General features: G+C 42.2%; 1 protein-coding gene across 1 annotated transcript in view; it reads left to right on the forward strand.

Moving 5' to 3' along the window:
* Positions 1–20,198, forward strand: part of C8A (complement C8 alpha chain) — a 56,869-nt gene that overhangs the window by 11,900 nt on the left and 24,771 nt on the right. The window contains exons 3-7 of the mRNA XM_033115431.1: positions 3,322–3,466; positions 4,462–4,609; positions 9,945–10,134; positions 12,466–12,666; positions 14,367–14,607. Coding sequence (XP_032971322.1) covers positions 3,322–3,466; positions 4,462–4,609; positions 9,945–10,134; positions 12,466–12,666; positions 14,367–14,607 — 925 coding nt within the window. The remainder of the gene's footprint in view (positions 1–3,321; positions 3,467–4,461; positions 4,610–9,944; positions 10,135–12,465; positions 12,667–14,366; positions 14,608–20,198) is intronic.

Here is a 20,198-nt window from a genome sequence, read left to right on the forward strand (position 1 = left end):
GAAAGAAACATTATCTACTAGCTAAAAAAGAAAATTACATCTTAATGATACCAACCGCAGGTGATAGCACGGAGAAGTCCCTAAGGGAATGTCTGCACTAACCTTTCTGCAACACAGTGTCTTCTTTATTTGATCACAACCTAGAAAATAGGGAACCGGTGGGAACAAACCTCATGTTCGCGCCATCATTCCAAGTGTCGGAACCACAGGAAGGACGATAATGGCATCGACAGTTACCATTTATTAAATGATTTCTACATATCAGGCACTGTGCTAATGCTTTAAATAAATTGTCTTATTTGACTTTCACAGCCAACTGTAAGTGGCAGACAGCATCATTCCCTTTGCTTGGGTCACCCATTAAGAAAGTGGCAGAGCCTAGATTTCAAACTTGGTCAGTGTGATTCCAAAATGCCCGTGTGCCTCACCACTTCACTCTACGCCTTCTCCCTGAACTATATGGAGAGTAATAAGGATGTTAGGGATCACCTAGTCCAATTCCTACTCCGTCATAAATCCTTCTGGAGTAGCCTAAGAGCTGGCTGCAAGAGTGATGATGATATTGGTAACTATGATTGTTGAGTACACGCCAGCAACCAGGCAAAGTGCTAATTTCTTTACATGTGTTGACACTAACCTTCACAAGACTCTCAGACAGCTCTCATTTTATAGATGAGAATACTGAGGGTCAGAGCTGTTACGTAATTTACCCAGTGATACATAGTGTGTTGTAAGTGGAAGAACTGGAATTCCAACCCAGTTTCAAACAGGATTCATAATAGTACATAGACTCCCAAACTCCTAAGGATTAAACGAGATGAAGAATGTGAAGTGTTTGGATGATAGTCAGCGCTCAGTAAATGATAGCTACCTTATCACTGCGTTGGTGAAGGCAGGTCTCAAAACGCTGATGAACTTTGTAAAGACGTAAGAAAGAGAATTGGCTTCATTTTCATATGCCGAGCACGCCTTCATTTACTATATTTTGGGGGTAAGATGTGGGTAGAAAATTAAAATATCCTCATATTCCCAAATCGATCATTAATTATAACCTCTTCCCCCAGAGTTTACTAATCGCTTACTGTTGCTATTAACTGAAAGGCAGGGAAGGCAAATTGACAGGTTTGATCTTTACCTTTTTGCTACCTAAGCCTCTAAGCTAACGAGTAGTTAAGTGGGCCAGAGAGGGGCGGCTGCCCTGCCCCTCTCACCCACTGAATCATCTGGAAGAGACCACATGAATAATGGTGTGGAACCACTTCTGTTTACTGAGCACCAATGGTATGCCAGGTCCAGGGCCAAGGTCTTCCTCAGACCTTCTCTCACTTAGTTCTCATAAAACCCTTTACGTCCATTTTACATATTAGAGAACAGAAGCTCAGAAAAGGTAAGTAACTTACTCGTGGACAGTTGGTAAGTGAACCTGGGATCTGAACCCGTGTCAGTCTAATTCTCATGCTCATGCTCTTTTCAAATGTAGGACACAAGTGAAACAATATTTAATAATTGTATTTAGTGAGGTCAGCTTGGTCAACCACCACATTCTACAGATTTGGAAACTGAGGCACTGAGTACCAAACACTGATACTTTACGCAGCATGTAAGAATAGATTCAGGTCAGGAACTCATATCTCTTGCTGTGCATATTTTTTAACATTCTTGAAGGAAGAGCCAGAAGGCTGATCCAAGGTCAGAAAAAGCAGAGAATCTGGGACTACACATTGCCTTATTGGACATTTGGTTTGGAGCTCTCCATATAGCATGTTTTGTATTGTTATATATTTTATCTTCTCAACTAGACTCTTAGATTCTTGAAGGCAGGGATGGGAATTAAATATCTCTGGATATCCTAGTGTTTAGCTTCCTCTTTCTACAGTATCATGAGACCACAGAGCTCCAAGAATAATATGCATTTTTATTCTTTCTGTTATTCAACAAGTATTGGTTCGTCTGCTGTCAGAGTTAGACCCCGGACCTCAGATGATGTCTTCAGAGCTCTCTTTGTCTCCCTATCTCTTGGATGAGCTCTTTCTACATATTAGGCAAGATGACCACTTCATGTCCACAGTTGCCAGCAACTTTAGTACAAAGAAACTGTCTTTCCCAATAGTTCTGAAAGAAAATCCTCAGAGAGAACTCTGCCCTAAGGCAGAGCCATGAACCAATCCCTGAACCAATCACTGCAACTTGGCAGACCTGGTGCTCTGGTTGCCCAGCATGCTTTACGCCCACACATCCCTGTGATGGAGGGAGTGAGCTCATCCCCATTGAACCATGTGAAATATGTCCATGAGTTCTTGTTTCTCATTTGTTTGTCTTGTTCTTTTGTTGTTTTTGGTTTATATCCCACATATCAGTGAAATCATATGGTTCTCTGCTTTTTCTGTCTGACTCGTTTCGCTTAGCATTATACTCTCAAGATCCATCCATGAACTCAGAGACACAGACAATAGTTTAGTGGTTACCAGAGGGTAAGGGGGGTGAGGGGTAGGAGATGAGGGTAAAGGGGGATCAAATCTATGGTGATGGAGGGAGAACTGACTCCGGGTGGTGAACACACAATGGGATTTATAGATGATGTAATGCAGAATTGTACACCTGAAATCTATGTAATTTCACTAACAATTGGCACCCCAATAAATTTAAAAAATAATAATAATAATAATAAATAAACAAATAAAAAAGAAATGTGTCCCAAGGAAAGAGCGGATGCCAGCCCAGAAGTCATGCTGCAAAAGAAAAGCAACAAACTTTTTCTAAAAGTGCCTGCAGTGTACCTGACTATGGATCACGAGTCAAGTGTAGGAACCCAAACGAAACATGGTCCTTCCTTCACCACCCCTAGCCCCGTGTGCAAATTGTTCCTAAACTAATGACAAAGGTATACACATGAGCAGACAGTCCATCACAACCTTAGATGACAAGTTCTAGGAAGAGAGGGATGTGCAGGGAACTATAGAATATGTTGCTTAGTTAGGAAAGGCTTTCAGAGAAGGTAAACCACAAATCTTGAAGGATGAATAGGAACTAACTGGTTGAGGAAGGGGGGAAGAGGGTTCTTTCTAGCAAGCAGGAAGACCTTAAAAACATCTGTTCAAGCCTTTCCTTTAAGCTTGCAGGCCTTATTCAATATTATTCAATATTGCAGCTGGTGATGGGGCCACCCCTGCTTGAACATCACACGCATCCCTTCAAAAGACAGCCTTTTAGGCAGCTCTCAATCATTAGACAGTTACTCCTTATGTTGAGCTGAGACCTGCCTGCACACAATCTTGATTGATTGATACACAATGAATGTGTCTGGTTCAAAATCTGATTTAGTACCGATACCGGAGCCTCCTGCAGCCAAACAAGTTTGGGGGAACCATCTGCAGTGGTGATATCTGGGATGAAGTCAGTTGCCACAGTCCCTCAGCTTGTGCAAAGCAAGCACAGTGTGGACAGGATTTCCAGTGTAAGGAGACAGGTGAGTAGCATTCCAGCCGGATAACAGCTGTGCTTGTCAAATGTAGCATGCAAAACACTTCCCTGGGGAGCTTGTTAAAAGGCACACTCCTGAGCATTTCCCCTAGAAGTTGTCATCTGTAGGTTTGGGATGGGGCCCAGGAATCTGCATTTTAAGCCAAGCCAACAGCCCAAGTAACTCTGATGCAAGTTTGTAGAACAATATTGATTCATTTAGAAAAGATATAATTCACTCATTCATTCTTTCATTGAATAAATATTAAATTTGGCACATACTATGTGCCTGGCAGTATGCTACCTGCTAGTGATATAGAGATGAAAAAATAATGTGCCTGACCTCAAGGTACTCCTAGTCTCTTTGGGAGAGAGACTCATAAGGAGTCAATGACAATATCGTGTGACAGCCAGTGTACTGGGCATTAGTACATGGTCCAATGGGACTCGTTCGCAAGAGGTGCCTAACTCTGCTTTGGGGAGTCACAGCAGGCTTCAAAATGGTACTTGTGCTGAGATTTAGAAAAGAAAAAAGTTTCTAGGGAAAAGAATGTGTAAAAGCATGGGGATTTAGGGACTTGCAATCAGTCCAGAATAATTGTGGGTTTGAGCTTTGGGAAGAGAAGAAGGGAACGGGCCAGGTATGTCACTGGGGGCCAGACGGTAGCATTTAGAAGAAGAGGAATGGGAAGCCACTGGAGGATAAAAAGCAGGGTGATGACAGGACAAGACTGGCATTTTAGAAAGATCCCGGGGACTGCAATGCAGAGCTTAGGTTTTGGAGGGGAACTGGGGGCAGGGTTGGAGTTCGGGGGCTGTAGGTGGGAAACAGCAAGGCTAGAAAGAGGGCAGAGGCAATGAGGATGAAAAGAGGATGAAAGAGGATGGAGAGGACTGAGGGGCATTTCAAAGGTGGAACAGACATGGTGACTATGCACGCGGGTCCTAAGGGAGAGGGAGTCCGGGGGGCTCTAGAAGCAGCCACAGCCACTCCTCTCTCAGGTCGTTGCCTGAAACGCCACCTCTTGTGTAATGGAGACAACGACTGTCTTGACGGCTCCGATGAGGAAGACTGTGAAGACGTCAGGGCCGTGGACGACGCCTGCAGCCAGTACGACGCAATTCCAGGATCAGAGAGGGCAGCCGCGGGGTGAGTCACTGCCTGTTGGCCATTTGTGGGCAGGCAATGATTTCTCTTCAATCATGAACACTCGTTTTGGGGACAGAAGAGGGTCTTTTTGGAGGGTTCCTCTGGAGGGCTTCCTACAAGGCAGCTGTCACTGTCCCCCTAAGGTGACGTCTTAGATCAGGCTGCTGTAAGAAAATACTGCACACTTCGTGGCTTATACACAACAGAAATGTAGTTCTCACAAGTCTGGGGGATGGAAGTCCAATAGTGAGGTGAGGGCTGCCGTTCAGGCCTCCTTGTACCCTCACACAAGGTGCTCTGTGGGGTCTCCTTTATGACAGCATTGATACCATTCATGAGGGTTCCCCCCGCATGATCTAAGCACCTTCCGAGGATCCCTACCTCCTAATATTATCACATTAGGGGGTAGGATTTTCACACATGAAACTTGGGGGGTCACAAACATTCAGCCCATAACAGGGTCTTGCCCAGTCCTGGCTACGTGACAGAACTTACGTTTTCTCTTCTGCGTCTCTGAGAGTCCTGCTCTCCTTTCATCCCTTCCCCTTGTACTGATCACTCCTCTCACCTCCATTCCATTTCCAAGGCCCATTTAAGAAGCCACATCTTCTGTGAAGGCTTCCCTGATTCCCCAGAAGACAGCGTTTCTCTGACCCAAGTGCACTTCCCGATAGCCCTGTTCACATTCGGCCTTAGACTGTACTTGCTGGTATAAGCAGGGCTAACAGTATAATACAGTGCAAAGAAAATGGATTTGGGGTAACACGGAGAGGGGCTTGCCTCTCCACTTTACCAGTGCTTACTCACACCTCCCAGGCAACAGTTTCTTTACCTGTTGTGATTCAATCAGCCTTGATTCTAACTTTCTTCATCATACATGCTATGATCAATTTCAGTTCCTTGAACACATCACACTGGTTTGTTCTGAGACTTAATTCCTTCTTTCTGAAATGTCCTTCCCCATGTTCCTAACCTAACTTCTTACCTAGTGTCATGAATTGAATTTTGACCCCCTGAAACTCATATGTTGAAGCCCTAACATCCATGGGATTGTATTTGGAGACACGGCCTTTAAGGGGGTAATTAAAGCTAAATGAGGTCATAGGGTGGGGCCCTCATCCAAGACTCCAGTCTTAGTAAGAAGCGGAAGAGATCCCAGAAATCTCTTGCACCACATGCAGAGAAGAGGCCTGTGGAGACACAGCCTTCTGCAACCCATGAAGAGGCCTACCAGCAACCAACCTGGATGGCACCTGGATCTGGACATCTAACCTCCAGAACTGTGAGAAAATAAATATCTATTCTTTGATTCACCCATTCTGGGTATTTTGTTACGACAGCCCGAGCTGACTAAGACACTTAGGCATCACCTCCTCCACATGCTCTTCTTGACATATCCTCCCCTCTTCTTGAAGTTACATATACAGAGTCCCTTGTGTGTCCCACCCTTCCAGCACTTATCCAACAGGGCTAGGACATCTGTCGCAATGTCCTTCTGCCCCAGTTAAGAACTCTTTATCATCTCTTCTTCTCCAGCACCCAGCGCAGGGCCAAGCTCATAGTGACACTCGGTATTATTAGTTCCCTGGTACTTTGTCTTTGCCTTGAGTCTTGTCTCTTAACTTGACTATAAACTCTTTGAAGGTAGAGACTGCTTTTGACTCATCTTTTTCATCAGCTGAGCCCTGATGCCGGAGCACTTCCTATAATCGCCTCTCATGGAGTACTGGTTGAATTGGAACAAATCAATATGATCAATTAGCTCTTTACAGATGAGGAAACAGGGAGATGTAGGCATCATCGCACAGTGACCTGGCCATGTTGCAGCCCACTCAGGGTCAGGTGAAATGCAGCTGTCATTCATGAGGGCTTCATCACAGCCCACCTACCAGATAGGATAGAACCCTGTAAGTCCATGGAGGTGCACACTTAGGAAAGATTGATCAAATTCTGTTTTCTTTCACACCAAAAGTACGAGTTTTCTTGGGCTGCCATAACGAAGTGCCACAAACTGAGTGGCTTAAGCAATAGAAATTAATTTTCTCATAGTTCTGGAGGCTAAAAATCTGAGCTCAGGTATCAGCCATGCTGGCTGCTTGGAGGCGTCTCTCGTTGGCTAGTAGATGGCCATCTTCTCTCTGTGCCTTCACGCGGTCTTCCCACTGAATGTGTCTGGGTCCAACTTGTCTCTTTTTAGAAGGACACCACTCAGATTGGCTTAGGGCCATTGCTAATGACCTCATTTTAACTTAATTACCTCTGTAAAGATCCTATCCCCAAAATACTGAGGTTTTGGGGGTCAGGATTTCAACATATGAATGTCAGGGGGATGCGATTCAGCATCCTTACACCAATAAAAGGCGATTATTGTAGATTTTGAACGTGACTGTGGGGTGAACATAGGAGAAGCATAAAATTTTGGGGTATTGGCTTAAAAAATAATTACCTTCTTAATGGCAAACAGATCACAGACCACAACCTGCTGTCATGTGATTCAATCAGGAGCCTTTCAAATATACTTTGCTTGCCCACACTAGACACTGAAACCAACAGAATGGCCTCTCCTCCACTCCGAACAGCTGACATTTTGATGGCTCTTCTATTCATCTCAAGATCTAAGAGGACTTTCCTGATATGTTTTTTTGTAATTTAAGCATTTCCTAGTTTTTCATCTTTATTTATTGCTACAGAAGTCATACGTGTTTGAGGTATAAACTGAAAGTCTTCCTTCACCGTCCCCGACCTGCACCTCACCCCTTCACCCTGTCTCATTGTCCTCCCTAGAGCGGACACTCATCAACAGTGTGGCGTAGGTACTTCCAGATCACGTAAGAACGCATTGACAATATACGTTGTTTGGAAATATGCCTATAACACTATAATATGCCTATAATACATAATGTTCTGCATTACAGATAGGTAGGCTTTTCTGAGGATTAGATCCTCAGGTCACATAAATACAAGCATACCACACAGTGGCTGGTACTTGCTTTTTTCACTTGAGTAATATATTTTGGAGACTTCCTCCCATATTTTCTATTGTCTCTTTCTAAGCAACATAGTGTTCTATAACAGAGGTCAGCAAACTATGGCCTGAAGGCCAAATTCAACCTGCTGTCTATTTTTGTAAAAAAAAAAAAAAAAAAAAAAAAAAAAAAAAAAAAAGTCTTATGGAAACACAGCTTTTGCCCTACAATGGCAGAGTTGAGTAGTTGCAACAGAGACTTACAGCCTAAAATATTTACTATCTGGCCCTTCTACTATGTGCCGACTCTTCTGTAGTATAACTATAAGATAATTTATTATTATGATAAGTATATAACTATTTCCTATTGAAAGATAATTAGATCATTCCCCCCTTTTTTGCTTATAAACAAATACAACAATGAACATCCTTGTACACATATTTTTGTATATGTGTGTGAATATTTCTGCACAGATTTCCAAAATGTGGAATTTCTCAACTACTTCTTTTCCTTTTTCCTGGGGATTTTGCAACCAGATATTCCAAATACGTGTAGGCTTTACATAGGCTTAGGAGCTATAGTACAATCTTAGGGCTTATTATTCCTTTAAGTTTTAGTTTGACTTGTTAGAGAGCTTGTATTTATAAGCTACAGGAAGACACACGTTCAATAGGGGGGAAATAGAAACTGCAGGGTGGTGTAAAGGGAAAGAATCCATATTTGTGTCAAAAAAATCCAGCTGTGATTATAGGCAAGTTACTTAATTTTTCTGCACTTCAGTTTCTGCATTTGTAAAATTGTCGTGAGGTTGAAAGCTAATGTATGCTAAATGTCTGGTAGAGTGTGCATTCAATTCATCACAGCTAATAGTACATCACTTCCACTAATATGAAGAATGAGATGGAGAAAGGAAGAAGAAGAAGGAAGTTAACTGACATTTAATTTCTACTGGATACCAGGTGCTCTACAATTGTCCACTTATTCCTGTGAAGCAGGTTTTATTCAGTTTTTACCCTGCTCATCCTACTGCCTTTGTATCTTTCCACAGAGGCCACAAAGAAACATGACAAGGTAATCACTGAATGCCATGGGACCACAGAGGAGGGACCACTGTCTGTCCAGGATGATCAAGGTCACATAGAGGAGGAAACAGCTTTTAAGAGGGACTTAAAAGCTGAATAGGAGTTTGAGAGGCAGAGACAAGCAATTATTTTATTATCCATAACAAAAGAAGCTTTGATTGTTCCAATCCTTGGAACTCTTAGCCAACTCTACATGTTTTTGTTTAGTTAACTTTCTCTTTTTAGAAAATTAAAGGTGGTATTTCACCTGTTTCACATTATTTTTACCTAAATATGGTTAAACCATCCATAGCCTAAAATACAGAACTTAGGCAGATAGATTTGAAATACTCCAGAGAGAGAAATATATGAAAATATTTCTGGAAGGGTATTGGGCTAGGGGAAAGGAAGTATCATTGTGAAGTGCCTAATATGTACTATCAACTTTACTTCTGTTTTCCTTTACTACTCTTATTTGGACTTCACAAAAGCCATGAGATGTAGTTTTATGATGTCCGCTCTTCAAATGAGAAAAAGAAGCTTCAGAAGGCTTCTAGAATGTGTCCAAAGTCACACAGCTAGTAAACGACAGAGTTGGCAATTAAACAGCAGTCTCCCTGACTTTCAAACGCTCTCCTTTCTGACATTCCACATCACCTGGAAGACGAGGGCCTTTCTGAGGATTAGATTCTCAGCTTAGCACTATGACTTACACCTAATATTACAACCCTATGTTTTAGCAGCAGAGCCCTTTTCTGAAATAATACTAACAGCAACAACAGTTATTTAGTACCTACATATATGCTAAACACTATTATGATTCCTTTACGTGTTAGCTCCTGTTTAACTCTCTGAAGGCAGTGGTATTCACTGCTTTTTACAAATGACTAAACTGAGGCACAGATTAAATGAGTTGCCCAAGGTCACACAGCGAGGTGCAGCAGCTAGATGGGTCCAGACTGGCTGGTTCCTGTGCTAGGACTCCTGATAATTGTGCATATTTGTCTCTCACTTATTCAACAAATATTTAGGGGTGCTTCCCATCTGGGAGCACTGTTCTAGAAGCTGATTGGAGATGTCTGGCTGCTCTGGTTAAAGAGAACCTGAAGGCCCAGCTTAGTTCACTCAGTCTCCCATTGTTACCCAAAGTGGCCTTACAGGCACTTCAAGGAACCCTAGAGCTCCACAGAACACAGTTTGAGAAACCACGGCTCAGGCTTCCAGGTCGAGCATCCTGCAGAGGATATTTTATGCTGTCTTTGCCTTTCCAGTGCTCTCTCCCAGAAGCTGCCTGCCTTTTCAATTTAGGTATAACATCCTGACCCAGAAAGAAACTCAGAGTGTGTACGATGCAAGGTATTACGGGGGCCAGTGTGAGACAGTATACAATGGGGAATGGAGGGAACTACGTTATGACCCCGCCTGTGAGCGTCTCTACTATGGAGAGGATGAGAAGTACTTCCGGAAGCCTTACAACATCCTGTCGTACCACTTTGAAGTAAGTCTCAACAGGGGCGATCACTGGTCCCCGTAGGGTGGGGACAGGAGAGAGAGTGCTGTTGGGAGAGATAGACGCCTTGCTTCAGAAGACTGTATTTCCTGTGGAGCGTGCTGGTGGCTGCCCCACACATGCTCAGTGCTGAAGGGCGCTCAGAGGCAAGGGCAGGGCCAGAGAGAGGCGAAAGGTAAACGTGACTCCTCTGCTAGATCTTGGCTCCATTGCAAAATCAATATAACAGATTTGGGGCCCTATCCTCTGGGCTGCTAGTGAGAAGACCTATTTCCAAGTTGCGGATCTGTTAAACTATAAGAACAGTCAGCTCTCTGTGTATCCGCAGATTCCACATCTATGTATTCAACCAAACACAGATCAAAAATATTAAAAAAATAATAATAAATGTTATGTTGTTGCTGATGTGTGCTATGTAGTTAGGCCTATGATGGTTGCATCTGTATGGAACATGTACAGACTTTTTCAGCCTTGTCATTATCCCCTAAGCAATACAGTATAATAGCTATTTACATGCCATTTACATTGTATTAGGTATTATAAATCATCTACAGATGATTTAAAGTATAGGGGACGATGTGAATAGGTTATATGAAAATACTATGCCATTATGCAAGGGACTGGAGCCCTTGTGGATTTGGGTAACTGTGGGGTGTCCTGGAACCAGCCCCCACAGATCCTGAGGGACGGACGAGGGATGACTGTATATAATACCGTAAGCAGCTCACTGCCCTTCCCCGGGGCCCAGTTTCCTAAGCTGTGAAGTGGGAGGCAGGACAGGAGTTGGCTAGACAGGGTTCTGAGACCTATGCCCTGGCTTTGCCAAGAGTAGGTCTCCACTGATCACTTTCATACCTTGGTTTTCTGCGTTGATTTTGTTTGAAGAAGGGTTCTGCTGTCGCAAGGTCTTGCAAACTGCTGACGACCCCTAAGATTCTCTCCACCTCTAAAATTCAGTGGTCTCCTGGTCACTTGAGCAGCACACAGCTCATGATCAGCTCCAGTGCCTGTTCCTGACCATTCATTTCTTCACCCCTCACCTTCCAGGTGAGACATCCACACAGAAAACTTCCCTGGATGCTTACCGCGTAGGTGTCAAATCTTCTCTACAAATTCTCCCATTTAGCCCTCGTCGCAACAGAATGGGATAGATGTTACCATTGTCCCATTTTAGATGTTAAAAAAAATCCCCAGAGACTTAGAGGGATAAAGTGTCCGGCCCAAAGCTGAACTGCAGTAGGTGGCAGAAACGGGTTAAACCCAGAGCTAAGCCTGACTTTATGTCATTTAGAAGGGAGGATGGATTATACACATTAGATCTGTACACTAACTATACAGAGAGATGGTAAGATCCCAGGACTCTAAATAATTATCTAGTCACATCCCCCTCCTCTGAATTTCTGAAAAGAAAAACACTGACAGAGGATAAGGCCAGGCTTCCGAAGTCTCTTTTTAAGGAGTTGGCTCTGCCCACCCTACTTCCATTGCTGTCTTCAGGCCTGTAATAATCCAAGCTGGAAGACAGGGACAATGCCATTTCCCTAAACTTGAGGATGGCCTAGGGCTGTGTGTCAGGCAAGACAGACAACGAGGCTGTGCTGTGGCAACAGAGGATTCCGAAGTCTCAGTTCTTTGAAGCCGCGGCGCTCTACTTATGCTACTTGCCCATCCTAAGGTGGAAAGGATAGTCCCTGTATCGCAGGCACTCTGTACCCAAACTAATGGGCATTCTGTCTCAACACATGTCCTTGTGATCGTACACTGACTCACTCATGGGCTCTTAATACTTGCTTCCTTGGCTCAAGTTAGACACAAGACCATGGCTCAGTTCAAGTTGACAGAGAAATGCAACCCTAGCCTATGCCTGGAATGCCATAACCAAACATTGGTGGGCAGCACTAAAGCATCCCTTTGCCTAGAATTACCATCATCTGTAGGGCTTCCTTGGCTCCTTTCCTCCTGGGTGCACACCCAGATGTGGCTTTCTGGACCTGTCTAGTGCAGAGCCAAGCAACCTTCTCTACAGGACAAATAAGCCAATTGGAAAGAAATCCATGCTCAGAACAATATAGCTTTTTATCAGAATCATCTGCGTGTATGTTTATATATTTTAGCCGTACCGTAAGACGCAAACTAACATTGCGCTATTTTTCTGTATCTTAGTGATTATCAATCTGATGACTGGATTAGCCTTTTAAGAGACTTATTTATAATAATGTGAAACTTTAGATATTTTACCAAGCGAAGATTTAAATATTAAGTAGGAAGTGGAATATAACTTGAAGTGCACAAAGCTAATATCCATTTGTTTCTTTTCAGGCCCGGGCAGATACTAGTCTCTCCTCAGAGTTGTATTATGATGCAAACGAACTTCTTTCTAAACTAAAAGATGACCTGTCTGTGTCAGGTGGGGTGACCGTTGGTGTAGGCCCTGCAGGCAGCCCTGTAACAGTGGATGTGGGTGTATCTGGGTCGTACGCCTCTTCGATCTTGAAAGAGTTAAGCAAGTATAAAGACAAGGTATTAAAACATAATGCCTGTGTCGCACGGTATTCCATAATCCATACTGAAAACGTATTACTTTAATTGCATTAAAAAGTACAGTAGTAATTGAACCTTCATTTGCTTGTGTAATTGGAAATGTCTGATCAGTGGTAATCACGTTTGTTTTTCTTCTTATGCTTTTGCACACCGAATCATCACAAAGGGAATAAAATTGAACTATGAGACTAGAACCGTTATCACTTCACCCCATCCTTTTTTCATGGTGACCTGGAGCATATAGGGAAATACTTAGAATGGTTATGTCTTAAAGAGAAACAGCCAGGCCCTCTAAACTAGACTTGGAAGAATTCTAACGCAAGCCTTACTTTTCCAAATAGATCAGAGGGCTGGCATGCTGAACCAGTCTTTCATTTATTTATCAAACATTCACTATTATCTGTCTATTATCTTGAGGGTCAGACAATGCTTCCTTGAGGAAAGACCATCTACCTAAACTGAGAGCAACTAGAGACTAATACAACTTCTCCAGATGAAGGGAAGCAGAAATTAACAGAAGCGTATTCTAGGCCTGGGAAACAGCATGTACAAAGGCCTGGATATCAGAGAATGCCTCAAAAATGTAGGATTGTACAGCTGGCTGAAGTACAGGGTAGGAAGGAAAAAATAGGGAGTAATGAGGATGGAGAAGTACCCAGGAGCCAGAGATATCCAATCTATTGAATTCATTAGATTTTACCAAAAAAAAGTCAATAACATCGACATTGCCACTGTGGATTTAGCTGGTACTCAAAAAGGTATTTTGGATGATGAAAATACAGTTATAAAAATGAACTTACTTAGCAAATATAAATCACATCCTGGAGCTTTGCTACAAATTAGCTATTGATCTGAAAGTATTGTTCCATTATCTGGCTATCACATATTAATGTGGACTTTTCTAAAAGCAGGTGACCCATTCAAAATTTCACTGTCACGTTGGATCAAGATTTATATTACCTGGAAGTAATGTCCATACGTGACCCTCCTTCTCTTAAACCAATTCAACCTCACCCTGGTCCATGTTTTTTGTTTTTTTTTTTTTTAAAGTATTTTGTCAGGATCCTGCTTTTCTTTATTATTTAAAGTACAAGATTACCACAAGAATGTAAGCTCCATGAGGGCAGGGGCCTATCTCATTCAAGGTTATGTCCACTGCACCTAGCAGAGTGCATGTTAAGTGTAGGCACTTTTAGATATTTGTTCAATAAATTACATAAATAAATAACATTGGCATTTCACCATGTCATCAAAAACAATCCGAAGCTTAATTTTTAATGAATACCTAGTACTTGTGTAGGAGGTTGCATTTACGCAATGCTTTAATTAGAGCAGGGAGAGATGTGGAGGTGAGAATGGACTGGGGGAAGAATAGAGGTGACAAGCACAGGGAAGCACGCTGTACTAACTAACCCAGGTGAGCACTGATGAGAACTTGACTTGGACAGGGTAGTGGGAACAGAGATGAAGTCCTGTGAGAAGAAGCCAGGTACACAGTGGTGTCTAATGCTTGAAAAATAGACTCATACTCTGTTGTATGTATTTATACTTATATATTTATATGTAAATATGTACGTTTCCTACAGCTACTAAATGTTGACCTTTTGCATTATCTCATATGGTAAAATGTATACTCTCTTTGTTCTTTTCCCTCATTCCATGGCGGTTGTTGTTGGCAGAAATATCACTTCATGAGAATTTTCACAAAGGTGCAGACGGCTCATTTTAGGATGAGGAGGGACAATATTATGCTGGATGAAGGAATGCTGCAGTCCTTAATGGAGCTTCCGGAGCAGTACAATTACGGCATGTACGCCAAGTTCATCAATGACTATGGCACCCATTACATAACGTCTGGATCCATGGGTGGCATTTATGAGTACATCCTGGTGCTTGACACAGAAAAAATGCAATCACTGAGTAAGTAAGAAGCTTTATGCACACAGTGGTCAGTGCCTGTACCAGCACACGCTTTGCAGTTTTCTGAGCACTGACTACGAGCCATGCATAACCTCATTTTGTCCTCATGACAACCATACGGTATCATTAGTATTATTTATAGGGAATTGAGGTCCAGAGAGTGAAATGAGTTGCTAAAAAACTCTACACTAACAGGATTTTCACTCACATTTGTCTGGCTCCCTCAAACTACGTGTTTTCTATTTCACAACGGTTACCGCTTTAATAATAGAGAATCTTGGATTTTTGTGATTTAAAACGTTAAAACACATTTTAAATGTAGATTCTTGGCTAATGGAACTGGCCAATCAGTTGGTGATGCCAGAAAACTGGAGCCATCCCAGAGTGCTCCTTCTCCTTCACCCCCGTAAATGTCTAAGACCCTTCAGTTCTCTCTCCTGAACAGCTCCCATCCATCCTCTCTTCTCCACAGCCACTCCTCCAGCGGTAGGCTGGCTTCTCATCGTTCACTTAGTACTGCGTCAGCTCCAAATTATCCCTAGGGGAAGGTTCACCCCTTTGAATCCATTCTCAACAACTGTCACCAGAAAGATCTTTCTACTTCAACGACCTGATGATATCACTTTCTTGCCTAATACCCTGAATGGTGAAGAATAAAGTCTAAACTTCTTAGTAGGACATCAACAATCTTCGTGGTCTCACTCCAAATTGCTGGAAGGGTGGTTCTTAATGTGTGGACCTCAACTGGCAGCATCTGCATCACCTGCAAATCTGTTAGAAATGCAAATTCTCAGGCTCCCATTTTAAACCTACATCTCAAACCAGAAACTCTGGGAGTGGGCCCAGCAGTCTATGTTATGACAAGCCCTCTAGGTGATTCTGACGCTCCCTACACTTTAAGAACTACCAACCTAATCAATGAATGAGTAGACGGGTGAGAGATCTATCTATATTTCAAATTCCCAGGTTTAAGAAGTTTTCCTGACTGCCCAGCCCAGCCTGGCCAGTTCTTCTCTTCAACACATTTATGTAAATTCTACACTGTTTAGCCTTTAAAAGAGCGATTTTCCAAATGTTAATTTTTTCCTCATCTACATTGCAAGATCTTTATAAGCAAGTACCTGTCTGATACTCTTTTGTCTCTTTAAAATTTGATACAGGGGTTAGTATGTAGTGAGTGTGCAAAAGAAGACATGGAATTTGAAAGGGGCATTTCTTTAGATTCTTGGCTAGAGTCATTCATTAATTCAGCCATATATCCATGTATTTATTCTTTCATAATTCACATGTCTGTTGAATATCTATTATGTGTTTGTGCTAGGGATACAATGGTGAGCAAATCTAAAAATGGTCCCTACCTTCTTGTAGCATAGTACTCTTCAAACTGCAGGGTGGAACCAGTAGTAGGTCTTTAAATCAATGTATGGATCACAAACGACATTTTTGAACAACAACAAAGGATAGAATAGAAAATATCAGAGTGGTTTGCAGGCAGCAAAGGTGAGTTATTGCTTCAGAAACTTTTTCCGGTTAAATATAGACATGTATATGTGTATAGGTCGTGATACAAAATAAACAGTTCAGTATGGATCAATGTAAAAAAAAAGAATTTGCAAAACAATTCAAGTGTGTCTTCTGAGAATCATCTAAAAATGTGAGGAAGGCAAAAGAGCTAATACTTGTTGAGTACCTCCTAGGTTCCAGGTGCTTTTCTGTATATTCTTATTTAATTTTCTTGACAACACTTGGAGGTTTGTTAATTACTTCGCCCAGGTCTGCAGGAAGCTGGCATTAGAGCCCTGGACCCAAAGTCTTTTCACCATGTGGTCATGGTAGAGCCTTCTATTTCGGCTCTCATCTTTGGTATTGAATTACTAATTAACTGCCTAGGGTATCTCTTAGCCCTTTCTCTTTAAAATATGTGAGGCAGAAACAGGCTTCCAATGTGGTTAATATTCAAAAGGAGCCCACCAACAAATTGTCCCAGGGATAATTACCTCAGCTCTGTTTATAGAAAACCATATGTCGATAATAGCACAATTTGCTATTTGTGAAGAGCTGATTTTCTATAAATCTGGAAAGTCAGTGTTGCTTTTCTATAAATATGGAAATGTGCTAATCATCACCTCATCTGCTGGAGACCGCTAATAAATCAGAATGCCATTTACATATTAACCTACGAAGAACAAAAACATGTACCTTCTTTCCCTTTGACGAGTAGAACCATGCACGTCCTCTGTTCATGTTTGATGTTTGTCTAGTTTTCTCTTTGTCTCTTCCTCATCCCTTCTCTCACTTCCTTCCTTACTAGGTGCCTCTCTCTCTGCCTCTCTCTCTCTCTCTGAACCCATTTCTTTGTCTTTCCTCTTTGTCACTGTCTTTTTCTCTCTGTGTATCTTTAATCTATATGACTCTAATAATATTTGTATTCGATTAAGTGCTTATTTCTAAGAAACACCCCGTGTGGTATATACATTCATGTCCTCCAATTGCTCAGCTTGGTGTGGAAACATTTAAGTGAACGCACTGGCTGGTTTGCTCTGGGGGAATCTTTTGTCCTTGGGGTAATTCCCAGAGGATACACCAGGCTGTTTGCTCTAATGTGTTCTTTAGATAAAATGTTTCTACCCCAAAGACAGCATGAAACCGTGCATCAAAAATCAAGTGAAATCTCGTACGTTGGGGAGGTGATGTTAGACTTCACTGGGATCCTAGACCTTTCTCAAGGGCTGCGGCTGACAGCTTTCTGCCTTCTGCAGGAATCAGGATGGATTTGGGCTCGAATTTCTGGATTTAGTTTTTTTTTTTTTTTTCCTCCTTCATTTCTTCTTTGGAGACCTTACTACTTGTCTTTGTATCAAGGCATGGCAAAGAGAACAGTGCATTCACCAGTCTGGCCCAGTCATAGAGGTGATCATTTACTTTGGGCCAGTCAAGTACTTCAGTGACACTGCTCTGTTCATGTATGTTCCCTGCCTCCTTTTGCACATGCTGTGCTGTCAGCATCCAGTGCTCTTTCCTGTCTTGCCAACCTGACAGATTCAGCTCATCCTTCTGAATCTTGTATGGGTATCTCCACCTCTGTGAAACCTACCCTGACACCCCTCCACCCCTTCTCCCATAATGTTGTTTCCTCATGCATTCATTTATTTAACCGTGTTTGCTGAATCTGTATCATGTACCAGGTGAACAAAATCAGTATGGTGCCTGTCATTGCCAAGCTCATGATCTAGTGCAGGAAACTGAATAAACTGCCCTCGCTCCCTTCCTTCCTTTGTTGTTATCATCCTTGCTCCTTTCAGATAGTATCACACCAAGCTTGTTGTAGCCTACAGTCTAGGTATTAGTTGTCCTGTCTTTCTGGATTACCTTTCCCTCTCATGCGGTCTAATTATTCAGATATTAACTTGGATACCACCTTTTCAGAGAGGCCTTTCCTGACCAGGTAGTCAAGCCCCTCTTTGCTACAACACCCTATTTTAATTCTCAGAAAATCACTATTTGTTCAGTAGTTACCATGTTCATATACTTATCTGTTTAATGTCAAACCCCTCTGTCTAGAATGCATGTTCCATGAGAACAGAGACCTTATCTCTTTTGGTCATTGATCTGTATTCATCTTCTATAACAGTGCCTGGCACATATGAGGGCCTCAAACACTTTTGTTGAGTGAAGGAATCAATATACAATTGCAAATTGTGCTAAGAGCCATATAGGAAACGAACAGGTTGTAGAAATAGAGAATAACTGCAGGGGGAGGTGGAGGAGACACTTACATAGCTTAGGATGATCTGGAAAAGTCTCCCTGAGGAGGTGAAATCCAGACTGAGAGGAGGTCCAAAGGATAAGAAAGAGATTCCAAAGACAAGAAAGAAGGTGTCCTGGGCAGAGTAGAAGGAATGTACGGCTACAGCCTTGTGGATAAGGAGAGAATGCCAGCAGCTGAGGTTGGAAGAAAGCTAGACAGGCCTCACAAGGTCTTGCCAGCCATGGTAAGAAGTCTGGATGAAATCTGCTGTGAAATGGAGGCCACTGCACTTATCAGCAGGGCAGAGCTTGGCGCCATGTACGTACCAGCAGATTGTGCCGCTGCTGTGTAGAGCAGCGTAGAGGGGGTGAGAGTGGCTTCAGGGAGAAGCGTGAGAGGCTTCTTGCTGATGACCAGGTAAGGGATTAGCAACGGAGAAGAAAGAATATGACAATTGCGGGATACACTTTGAAAGGAGAATTTAGATAATTTATAGATGGCTTGGGTGTGGATTGTGAGGTGTAAATGACTACTTCCTCTCAATTATATTTCCACCATACACACATACACACAAACACGCATGTGCATGCATGCATACAGATCCACACACGTATTGGGGTAAGAACATGATGAGTTTGCCAAGCTTCCTGACAGATGTTCTGCAGGCATTTGGAAATACAGCAGAGATTCTAGAGCCAAGAGAAGACTCCAGAATGTATGTTTTTAAAAGGCATACATTATGCCAATTGTAATTACATACTGATCTCTTTTACTAGACAATGCACTTTTATGTACAAGTTCTATGCCTCTTCTCCCTGGGGTATTTTTGCACCCACGGGCTGGGCCCATAGTGGGTACATTGTGAATGTATGTTGAGCTGATCTGAACTTGTCCTACTTCTTACCAATTCTCCATCATGTTTACTGTTTTCTCCTCCTCTACTTGATCCTTACATGTGGGCATGGCCCTAGGAAGTGTTCTCAGCACTCATTCCCTGCTATGCCACTGTCCTTGCTTCTTCCACTCCTCAAACTCTCCCCTTCCTGTGGGTGACCCCACATTTCCATCTAAACCCCGGCCCATGATTCCAAATGCCTGAGCGCCTCTCTACTAGGAAGCTGGCACCTCCAGGCCATCTCAGAATGTCTTCACCCTACCCCGCCAGGTGTTCCTCTTGCTGAATTCTTTGTCAGAGACACCACCAACCTCCTGGTTGTCTAGAATAGAGAGGTGGAAAAATGATTGACTGTCTACTATGTGCTAAGTGCTTCACATAAGCCTTCTCAATCTTTTTTTTTAACTTTTTTTGACAAATATATAAGATATTTAGAGTGTATAACATGATGATTTGATATATGTATATATTGTGAAAGGATTCCCCTTATTGAGTAATTAATGCATCTAGCACTTCACATATACATATTTACCTTTTTTTTGGTGAGAATATTATAATTCTATTCTTTTAGCTAATTTTAATTATACAATATAGTGTTATTTAACTATAGTCACCATATTATACATTAGATCCTTGGACCATATTCATCTTTCAGCTGAGTGTTTGTCCTCTTCTACCAGCCTCTCCCTGTTTTAACCCTACCCTACCTCCCCACCTCGCCCCAGCTCCTGGCAACCACTTTTCTACTCTCTGTTTCTGAGTTTGATTTTTTTTTTTTAAAGATTCTACATATAAGTGATACCAGGTACTATTTGTCTTTCTCTGTCTGCCTTATTTCACTTAGCATAATGCCCTCCAGTTTCATCCATGTTATCACAAATGACAGGATTTCCTTATTTTTAAAAGCTGACTAATATTCCACTGTGTATCTATGCTGCATTTTCTTTA

The sequence above is a fragment of the Rhinolophus ferrumequinum genome, chromosome 9, assembly GCF_004115265.2.
Source record: "Rhinolophus ferrumequinum isolate MPI-CBG mRhiFer1 chromosome 9, mRhiFer1_v1.p, whole genome shotgun sequence".
In the NCBI taxonomy this organism is placed as follows: Eukaryota; Metazoa; Chordata; class Mammalia; order Chiroptera; family Rhinolophidae; genus Rhinolophus; species Rhinolophus ferrumequinum.